The sequence below is a fragment of the Battus philenor genome, unplaced genomic scaffold (genome assembly GCF_028537555.1).
Source record: "Battus philenor isolate CCGP_79_NKW_IND1 unplaced genomic scaffold, ilBatPhil1.0.hap1 SCAF_8, whole genome shotgun sequence".
Lineage (NCBI taxonomy): Eukaryota > Metazoa > Arthropoda > Insecta > Lepidoptera > Papilionidae > Battus > Battus philenor.
The window spans coordinates 2,499,980-2,511,609 of NW_027181748.1; the positions used below are offsets into that span (position 1 = coordinate 2,499,980).

At 33.5% G+C, this 11,630-nt stretch overlaps 1 protein-coding gene and 1 non-coding gene across 2 annotated transcripts; both read left to right on the forward strand.

Moving 5' to 3' along the window:
* Positions 1-680: 680 nt before the first annotated feature.
* On the forward strand, positions 681-5,294 carry LOC137931624 (WAP four-disulfide core domain protein 2-like). The gene is made up of 3 exons (XM_068775079.1): positions 681-762; positions 2,794-2,976; positions 5,079-5,294. Exons 1-3 carry the CDS (start codon positions 735-737, stop codon positions 5,249-5,251), a joined length of 384 nt encoding a protein of 127 aa, XP_068631180.1. The 5' UTR covers positions 681-734; the 3' UTR covers positions 5,252-5,294.
* On the forward strand, positions 3,984-4,108 carry LOC137931901 (U4 spliceosomal RNA). Its single transcript, XR_011109062.1, has one exon. It is a non-coding gene; the product is annotated as a U4 spliceosomal RNA (small nuclear RNA).
* Positions 5,295-11,630: the final 6,336 nt, after the last annotated feature.

Here is an 11,630-nt window from a genome sequence, read left to right on the forward strand (position 1 = left end):
TGACAATGTAATTGTTAGGAACGAGCTCTTGTAGAGTGTTACAATTTCATGTAGATCCCTCCCGGCGTGACGCCATCATGGAGTTATCTGTGTGACATTAACATGCGATACATACGGTCACTTTGTTTGGCGAGCTAATATTGTTGACATTTTAATTTTTTAATTTTTTAAATTGACAACATGATGTCACTTAGATCGTAAACCAGATAACTGATGGATCTTAAGATTTTGGAGAAGAGACAAAAGGTCGTTTGCCCGCAATGTTGACAGACGATCTTGTCAAAGTCTTTGCCAGATTCAAGATGCAGGTCGAATCCAGGCGGTCCTTTTAAATATATATGAGAGAGCTTCTTGTCCGGCTGTGGACGGCTTGTAGCTAAAGATGATGATGATGCAAATTGAAATATGGTATCCATATTTCAATTTACATCATTATTGAAGGAAGAAACCTATTCACTCTTGTATTGTTTCTGTTGTCTTGAAGACTTCTAACTTGTAACTATCTGGAAAATAGATACCGCTAGATTCCACTTATTGGTTTTTTAAATAAAAATAGAATAATCGAAAAAAACTATATCAAAAATGTAATTTAAAATGAATATGTTATTGCTCGCCAGGCGTGATGGCGGTGTGTAGTCTATTATTTGTGTCAAGATGCTCGTTATTATCAGAGCGAGCCGGAATCAAAGAGGGGCCGAGCGTAAACGCCACGCGCCCAGAGGGAGACGGGAGAGATGCAGAGCTTCCACGCCATACTCGCTGGTAAGTTAATGCATTCGCTAACTTGATACGGAAGATCGTTAACGCTACCGTCGCTACAGGCGGCCCATTCTTCGACAAACTACTGGCACGTTTGATTAAATCGCTTCTAACTTTTTCATGTATAATAATAAATATTTGGTTCTTCAAGTCCTTGGGTAGATTATAAATAAATTTTGCTGTTACACCCTTACTGTTTCGTTAAAGGAAAGCGTAGGATTTTTTTTAAATGTAGAAAGGGATGTTTAAATATATCTATTGTAGTAAAATGTACACGAAGTATAGATAACATGACTGATGATTGTTTCCGGTATTTATTACCATCCATTAAATATTATTAAACTAAGTAAGTAAAGTAATATACAATTTACTTAATAAAAATATAAATTTTAATGTTTTTTTTTTTTTTTTTAAGAAATTATATTGAATATTATAGATGTTAAAATATCTAAAACGTGATTAAGTATTGCGCTTGTATCGTAATGTTTATCTAATAACCTCAGTGTCAATGGCGTCATTTGAGATTATGGTCCAAAAATATTAATTTATTTCAATCGATAAATTTTACAAATATGAATTATTTTATTAACTTTCGCAATAATTTTTTTTTAATTTTTCATATTCTTGTTACTAGAATTAAAGCATCTATTTCTTTTGTATTTCACCGTTATTCATTATCATAGAACTGATGCGACTCTTCCACAAATAATTCCGGTACGAAGACAAATCTTAATACAATAGTAAAAAAATTCTCTTGACTTGAGATTAAGGCTATGTATGATATTTCCTACCTGTAGGTAAAGGTAACTGAAAAAGCAAAGCGTGCTTGGAGGTTCAGAACGTAAATCAATAAAAAAATATATATATGTATGTATGTATATAAAAGACCACCTTTACACCTATGCACTGCAATCAAAAAGTAAGGTGAAATTGTTATTAAAACTCCCGGGCGTTAGGAAGGCAGGTAAGTTTTTTCTTCGGTTGATAAGACTGTCTATAACATTTGCCAAGCGTTTATTTGTTAAAAGGTTTAATATTTTCTAAGTTTCACGTGTTTTTGTCAAACGCGTATCGATTGGAAAGACTACTCCAGCTGTTTCGAGGACTGGAAAATGCGTTGGCTTAGTGCGTCATATCGGGATGAAATTGATTTGGAAGAATAAATAGAGAATCAAACACAAACAAGTTCACTTTAGTTTTTATTACAGTATAATCACAGTGTGAGTATTCGCTACCTAAGGCTTTGTCACTTCAAATTTGGTAGAAATATTAGCGATTAAGGATGGATAAACAGGCAGCTAGATAACACAATTTATTTTCTCTTATATATTACGCTTAAGTCAAAAAGTGTAGTAACAATCTAGGAAGAATCTTTTAATATTATATACAGATTGATGGAGTTAAAACGAATATTATTTTTTTAATCCCTCATATTGTTTCATAAAGTTAAAGAATAAAAACTTATTTAATAAGAAATAACTGTTAACAATAAGATACCAGGACTCCAGAATACTAAGGAATACAAGGGGGGTAAAAACGGGAAATAATTCTCCGTAGCTCAGTTGTACAAGTGAATCGTCATTGAAATAAATAAATTTTATCTACTATTGTCAATATCAGTACTTCTTTATTGTATTCCTTAAGTTATTATTGGCATAATTTAGGACCTCCACTGCTGTATATACCTTCCCATACATTACCCATAGGAGTAGTTTAAAACGGCATGCCTTCAACGCCTTTCGATAACTTTCCAAGTATCTATCCACCTTGTGGGTGTCCTAGACACCACTTTATCCAGGACCACGATCCAAGATATCCGCTTCATCGCTGGAATATTTCAGCTACTTCCATCCGTCTACAAATCTCCTCGTTCCTTATTCAATCTACCAGAGAACTCATGGGTATAATGCTCTCCATAGCTCGTCTTTTCTGGTAACACACATTTTCCTCTTTAGGTAGTGAGAAATTCGTTGTATATACAAAGGTGAATTAATTGAGATTTTATTTACATTATTGAAATTATATTATTCCCAGTTGCGAGTTTGTCTATGGTGGCATGTGCGCCTGGATCTTGCCCTCCAACGCTGTCGGTGGACCTGTGCGATGCAGTTTGCGGTCCCGATCAGCCGTGCAATGGAACAAAGATGTGCTGCCCAACAGCTTGCGGCGGTGCCATGTGCGTTGATCCAATGACACAACGACACTTTATCACTCTAGGTCAGTTAAAGGCTTTTAGTAGAAATTATTTTTTATCATGAGAAATAATTTAAGTTAATTATTTATATTTAAGAACACAGAACAGTTTACATGAACACATCAGATTTTTATCATCATTTCCATTTCGAGTAAGATCTGTTGAAAGCGGCCTGCTTGCAGAGCTTTCCCAAAAAGGTCATCTGTTCAACTTGGTGGTGGACATTCTACCCTGTACATACCGATCCGTGATTTCCATTCCAGCATCGTAAGGCTCCAGTAGCTTTCGGTTCTGTGTTTGGCCTGCTCAAAAGTTTATTTCTTAATGTCATCTCTTATAACACAAATTACTAAATTATACCTTAGATTAAGATAGGCTATTTTATCTAAGTGATTCTATAATGCGAGTGAGTTGTTGGTAAAAAAACCCTAACCTGCTAACGAGAGTGTTCACCTTAGAGTTCAAATAGAATATCATCGAAGATAAAACTAATGCAACTGGGAGTCGCTATGAATGGAATACTGAACAACGATTAAATTGGTGCTGAACGCCGTTAGCTTTTCTGGCTTTCACAGTTTATTCGGACTCGAAACTAACAAATTCCAAATCCGAGAGCTGATACATAAAAATAAAATATTTAATGGAATCAGGCGTTACCTTGCGGAAGTCCATCCTAAGTAAGAAAAGGACCAATATTTAGCCACTTCCGCACATGCAGTGGTAGTCGTGCAACAGAGTGTGACACAGACTCAGTGTTTGGCACTAATCGCGGTGTAACATAACCCCTGAAGATGCCCCGTGGAGGGTTGAAACACGTGTTGAGTGAATTAACAGTGGCAGTTGTGTAATTCGCATTGTTTGCCGTATACGCATTTATCAGCGGGCTGGCGGGCGGTGTACTTTTTTGCACGACTACACTACCACTGCATGTGCGGATATGGCTAAATATTGGTCCTATTCTTACATAAAAATAAAAATCTACGTCAGATGTGACGCATGATGTCCAAGAAAAACTTAAAGTTCTACTCAGAACTTTCGCAAAAGCAATATCGTAACCAATTAGGTTAATCCGAGGTATGATTATTGCTTATTGAAATACCGAACGACTGAATACAAATCAATATATGTTCGAATCGCTCACAGAGAGCACTATCTAAATCACAACTTACGCCATCTAGTGTAGAATGGAAAACCTCATATATTAATATTCTTTGTTATGATACATGTTTTTTAAAGTAAACTTTCAGAGACGTAAGGATGCTGAAAAGGTACCATTCAACACACAAACAACAGCTATTGTATGAAAGTAGTTAATTTGTGGTAAAATCTTACTAAAGAAGCTTAGACTATCTCATAAATAAGTTCGAGGGTACCTTTAGCATTACAATGTTGCATCTTGGGTCGCTTATGCAGACATTCGGTAGAAGTACTGGGTACAACAGTCTTCTAGAGTGTAATACAGATAAAAGTAATTAATAATAGGCTGTACATGCATAAGGCATTACATCAGGAAACTTTGGAAGCAATGCCAATGTCATAAGTCAGCAGAAATAATACCGCTTCAAATAAAAATACTGTCAAGGTCCCGACCAAGATTATTTACTGTGTTCAGAGAAGGTTATAGGTATTTAATGGAATCAGGCGTTACCTTGCGGAAGTCCATCCTAAGTAAGAAAAGGACCAATATTTAGCCACCGCACATGCAGTGGTAGTCGTGCAACAAAGTGCACCGCCCGCCAGCCCGTTGATAAATGCGTATGCGGCAAACAATGCGAATTACACAACTGCCGCCGTTAATTCACTCAACACGTGTTTCACCCCTCCACGGGGCATTTTCAGGAGTTATGTTACACCGATTAGTGACTCTGTGTTTGGCACTAATCGGTGTATCAATCGGAAGTGGCTAAATATTGGTCCTTTTCTTACTAAGGTTATATGTAGCCATCGTTCTGTTTTGTTCTATTCTTTCCTGGTCTGTCTTAATCTTTTCTAATTAAGCAGGTTCAATTCTTTCTTTTTCTCGTGCTATTTTCTCATTTAATCATGCAATAATTTATTGTTTTCTCCTTTCTTTTATTTTTTATAATGTGCTTCTTATCATGATTAAATAAATTTTTCTTTGCAGTCAAAAAAGGCCGTTGTACGGAATTCCCGCGTGGGCCATGGGTGTGTAGCCATACCTGCACCGGCGATTCTGACTGTCCGCGAGCCCTCAAGTGTTGCCCTAACCGATGCGGAGCTCTCACCTGCCAGAAACCAGACCCCGACGAACCGGTTCCAGAAGATGAAGGCAGATAGAGAACATTGTATATATAATAATTAAAAAAAATGCCAATAAATAATTACGTGTTATTTCAAGTTGTTTTGATAAACAAAAATAATAAATTTTAATTATAGTTGTCATTAATATAAATTATGGATGTAAAAAAGGGGGTCTTTCTGCCCCCTATTTGACGATAGAGTTTTTATGGAGGCGGTTGTGAGTCCAAATACAAATTGAGGCATTATTAATTTTGTTGTAAATATATTATATTTTTTAGGATTTAATAGCTACTAACCAATTAATTTTTGCAACAAGAGGTGCGATTAGAAAGGGAGAAAGAGAGAAAGAAAGATTTTTTTAAATTTGTGTCTATGTTATTTAAAATTGGAATAATATCGTAACTTCTCACCAAGAATTTACTGTGCGGGCGCCAGAATTATTGTGTTGTACGAAGAAGAGTCGGTTACGGTGCTCGGTGCTAACAATCCGTAATTTAAGGCTTAAGGAGGCTTTCACCGACTAGTCTCTTCTTTCTAATTAACTAAATATTAAATTATAGTAAATGCTAATGAAGCCTCTTTCATAAATGATTTTATAATCACTCTTGACATTTTTAAATCCCAATCATCAGCGTACAGAAAGATTTCGCTAAACCTGTACTAAATCGTAAAAAGGAGACGTAGGTTTTATTATGTAAAGGAAGAGGAAAGTTCATAAAAGATTGGTACCACCATGCAAGGAGTATTTTATATACTATAAAAATAAATAAAACTAGAGTGTTACTTTACTACATACCTATGAATATATATATACCAATAATACATTTTTTATGTTTGTCTGTCTGTTTGTTCCGGGTAATCTCTGAAATGGCTGTACTAATTTTAAAGAGACTTACTGGCAGGTAACTGAATTAACAAGAAGTAACAGACTCTGTGTTTGGCACTAATCGGTGTAACATTACTCCTGAGGATGTCCCGTGGAAGGGTGAAACACGTGTTGAGTGATTTACTGGTGGTAGTTGTGTAATTCACATTGTTTGCCGCATGTGCATTTGTCAGCGGGCTGGCGGGCGGTGCACTTTATTGCACGACTACTGCTTTATATTCGTCCTTTTCTTACTTAGAATGGACTACCGTAAAATACGCCTGAATCCATTAGATATCGGCTAGTTATTTAAGAAAAATTCTTAAAATATGATATTATAATGACACCTATAAGATCAGTGCGGACACTTGGTATGATATAAATTTTTCGATGAAATGTTTTTGGTTATTGAATCATTAAAATACTTGAAATGTGAAGATGACGATAGTGATGCAAAGATGCAGTAAGAGCCATCAAATGTTTTAAATTTAGTTACTTCATATTCTTTATTTAACATGCCAGAAAATACATAGATGATTGCATAAAAGTAAAGAAAATGTATAATGGGCGGTCTTATCACACGAGGCAATTTTTTCCAGGTGACCATATCGAAATAGTATAAGTATAATTATAGTCTAGTTAAAGTGTACATATAGATAAAACATACATATATACAAACATAAATACATAAGTATAGCACTTATACTTATATTAAATACGGTATATAAAAACAAAAATAAATAAAAATATCAAACCGTCTTGGATCGCATTTGCCTCAGAAATAATAAAGAAACAAAGAAAGAATAAAATAATAATCAAAGGATAATTAAGTAAGAAAAGGACCAATATTTAGCCACTTCCGCACATTATGCGCGGAAGTGCATAATATTCTTTTTCTTACTTAGGATGGACTTCCGCAAGGTAACGTCTGATTCCATAAAATAACGGATAATTAATCATTGGACTGGTATATATTTAAATTTAAATAGGTAGTGACTTAGCAAGTTTTAAAAACAGCGGTAACCCATTCCAAAATCGAACGGCCTGTGTGATAATAGATCTGGACGTACACGAAGAAGAATGCGCTGGCATTTTTAATTTTTGATTCTCTGATCATCTCAAAGAAAAATTTATTAATCATAGTAAGTATATTTTGGATTTATATTAAGAATGACTTCAATTGACTCCAAATCTGAAAGTCTGACATATAAGTCAATAATTACATTGCTAAGAATAAAATTATAGGTATAAAATAGATATGTCTTCTCATTATCAGTTTCATTGTGAACAATAATCAGAACGCGAAAGATCTTTCCAGAATTTTCTAGAAAGCATTACGAATGTATTTATCGAACCGATTAAGAATTTATACGGAGCCGTTCATCGTTATTTATTGCCGGCTACGCGGTTAAAAGATTCAGAATAACTATCAGCACTATATCAAATGCTGACCTTTCGTATTGCCTGAGGATGTTAAATGTGACTTTTATACCCTCCAGGGAAGACTTCTGTGACTACATTATGCAATATTCTTCACAATTTTATATAGAAGTGAAAATGTGTACGCTTTGTTCTGATAGCCTTGCAAACAAAAGAAAAAAGAAAAAGGTTTTATGAACATTAGTAGACGTTACGTGACCTTCAAACTTCAAGTCCTAGGATATACAGGTTTTTAGATGATAACAAAACAAGATTAATAGAGATGTTTATTCACTTCACGGGAATTCTAGAACGTTACTAGCTTTGTTTTAGGTTAGGGGGTGTTTTTTTTTTTTTTTTTATGACCCCCGCTATTGGGGGCCTCTCGTACCCCTTCACATACGTTTTTATTTTCTTACTCGTCTTTCTTTCTTTACATTATCATTTCTTTCAGTCTGTTTTCTATCTTTCATTCAACAATTCATCTTTCTTTCTCATTCGCTCTATTCAACTTTCATTTTTTCCTCTTTTCTTATTACTAATTTCATTTTGTGTTTTTATGTTACCTTTTTTATTTTACAATAATAACAATTTATTAATATTTTACAATAAATTTCTTACTCTATAATTATTTTTCATTTATCACAGATTTATGTTTCATTTTGTCACTTTATTTTCTATTTTCTATTTGTTTATTATGTTTGCGTTTTGTTTATGCTTGTGGCTTTTTTGACTATTTCTTTACAGAGGTTAGGGGGTGTTGTTATGTGATATTATGTCTGAAATTGATAATATTTTGTTCAGAATTGGGTTCTTCTGATATTTGACGTCCATAATTACGTAGTAGAACATAAGCGTATAAATTAATAAAATCAATCAGGTCTCGATTAAATGGAGTAAATAAATAAAGCTCCAATATTACGCAATTAATTGTAAATATTCCAAACAAAATAGTTTGTTACACATTGCCTCGTTAAGCGACACATTATTCAATTACGTTCGAACGCTGCCGGTAATAGATCGCAGGTACCTGTTTAACTACTTGAATTTAATAATGTGTGGAAGGCGTACAGACAACGTGTTGATAGTGTACTCTTAAAAGCAGTTTTCATTTTATTTGACATAATTCTGGTATATCGAACAAATGTTAAAATTTTTCAAAGTTTAATACACTCTTCGCTGCTCAAATACAATTCGTATTGTCGAGTTTTTTACATAATTTTAAAGTTTTTATATTTACTGAAATTTTTTTTTGCTAAATAACTGTTATTTATCAATATAAGTAATTTTTTTTCATACACTGCAAGGTGTATAGTGTCCGGTTGCAGAATTCTAATTTCAAAAACCAATAATAAAATAATAACTTTAAGTAATTACAAATTTTAACAAAAATTAAAAAGAAAAATTATGTGCATTATATTTATTGTTAAATATATTGTCTAAATACTGTATCACCCTTCACGTCTGTCACATTCTTGAAATTTGATCTCGATATTTCGTGCCACTTGCTGCAGAAGTATTTGGGGGATGGTACTAACATCGCAAAGGTCACTGGTTTGTAGTCTTTACCCTTCATATACCGTCACAAATAAGTCTATAGAAATAAAATCCGGTGACCGGGGTGATCAGCGGATATCACAAAAATTACATCAATTTTTCAGAGAAGTAATCACGAAGAAATGCCATGGTTTCTCTAGACCAGGGCTTCTTAAACTATGGGTCGCGACCACAAACAGGGTCGCGTAGCAAAATTCTGACAAATATTTATATATACATTTTATAACATCACTAAATTTGGCGGAATATAGTAGACTTGCAGCGTCTAGACACGCGCATTTTTTGAAGGTTTTAAACTAATATTAATACAAGTTTATAATTTTTTGTGCAATTTTTAATTTTAGATTTTTGTATGTTTCGAATTGAATTCTAAAACTATATGTTTTCATGTGTATATGATATTGTTACCTAATAAATAAATCATCGAAAAATATCCATTTATTTTTATATTTGTATGGGGTCGTCAAGAAGCTCGCAATCATAAATGGGGTCGTGAATGACAAAAGTTTAAGAAGCCCTGCTCTAAACGCGTGACATGCGGTACTAACCAGTTGAAACCACGTATATGAGCAAAAGGCAGGATGTGCTATTAATAATGTCTTTAAATAGGAAGTTTTAACTTTTTGTCTCCATAAGAACATCTTCTATGTTACGATGTCCAAGAAACTTTACATATTTACAACGAGAAAAGATTCGTTACAGTAAAAAAATACATGTATAGTTAAGATATTATAATTTATTATTTATTTCATCTGCCATCTTTTGTTTTTTGCTGCTCCTCTTAAAGGTAAACTGGTGAAGGTTTTCATAGGAAAACATCAGATGGGAAACACTTTTAATCGTTTACTCCTGAACTACATTTCCAATGAAATAGGAAGCGATTTTGGGACGACATTCAAAGGGTCATCTGTTCACCTAGTGGACGAATGTGCGACACTGGTCGCTTATCGTGATTTCCACTACAGAACTTTAACAGAAATTTTTTAATAATTAAACCTAAGAGAAAGCAGAAAAGGTAAAAGAAAAAAAATGCACATAAAGATTACATACATTTGAAATAGGGGTAAAATAGTTGTAAGGCTTGAAAATATTATATAAAAGATTAGAAAGGTAAAACAAAAAGATACTTATGAAAATATAACAAGCTTGTGATACACACAAGCACACGCATATACACACACACACACACACACACACACACATATATATATATATATATATATATATATATATATACATATATGTATATATTTTTGCTAAATACAGTATAAAACAAACAAACTTACTTAGATGGCACTTGCCTTGAGAGAAAAAAGAAACGGAGAAAATAAAAAAACTTAATTGATGAGTAAATCATTAATGGCTTAGTAAATATTTCTCAACCATCTTCTTATTCTGTCTTACATTGATTATTCTAATTACATGTAATAAAAACACGACGCGATAACAAATAGAATTAATAGCTTTTAATTCTACGTATTAACGAATCTTTGTAGATAACCTCTGTTTTAGATTAATAAGCATATACACATGAGATGATAAATCATTAGTTTTATCATATTGTATATGCGCAAAACAAGGATACATTTTGCTTGATATAACAAGGATAAATTACTCAATTTATAGATATAAATCATTTTTGAGATATTTATTTGGATCATCTTAATTATTAATTGAATGTTTCAAGGATATCTATTGGGGAATATACTATAATCGCCACGCTAAGTAGGCGAATACGCGATCACAGTGTGATATTATGGTGTGCAGAAAACCCTGCTTACCATCTTAACTTGTTTGTGAATAAGATTGTATCCCAGAAACCGAACCCACTCCCTAGGATTGCAAGTCTCATTCCTATTTAGCTTGGCTACCACTGTTCAACTACCAATCATACTATTTAAATTCAACAACATATAAGTGAATCTAAAGTACTAGTTTTATAATTTTTTGGTTTATTTTTTTTATTAATCAAACAATTTTTAATTTAAAAATAATAACGGTACTATAGTACAGAAGTTACCGCACAGGTTTTTAGGTACCAAAAATTCTTACAGTCACAGTCTATTTCACGGAAATGTTTTTTTTTAGGTTTTGTATAGAACATATTCTTCTAGAAAATACAGCTTAAAGTTCTTGAAAAAAAGAAGAAGAACTAGTTTAAAAAAAGAATCAAGTGAGTAATTACACAAGGGTGCCACTTCGTCGAGTACACTGAAGACAAAGTTTAGCAATATTTTACGTCAACAATATTACGTTGCTGTACCAAGGGATTTATTACTTAGATTTAAACTTCAGTTAAGCACGCGATTAAGTTAACAGCGAGTAAAAGATAGTAGATAGTAGATAACTATTTATATATTAAATTGAAAAGTCTTACTTAATATAGAAGTGAATAAGGTGTTTATCTTAGTCAATAACCCTTGCCTGTTACAAAATGATCATCACCATGTTGTCAGCTGATAGACGCCCACTGTAAGGCATTACGTGTCCCCCAAAGATCGCTCGGATGATCAGTACTGCGCTACCCGAATCCAGAGGCTTGCATACGCTTTGCAGCGAGCGCCTATTAGTTGG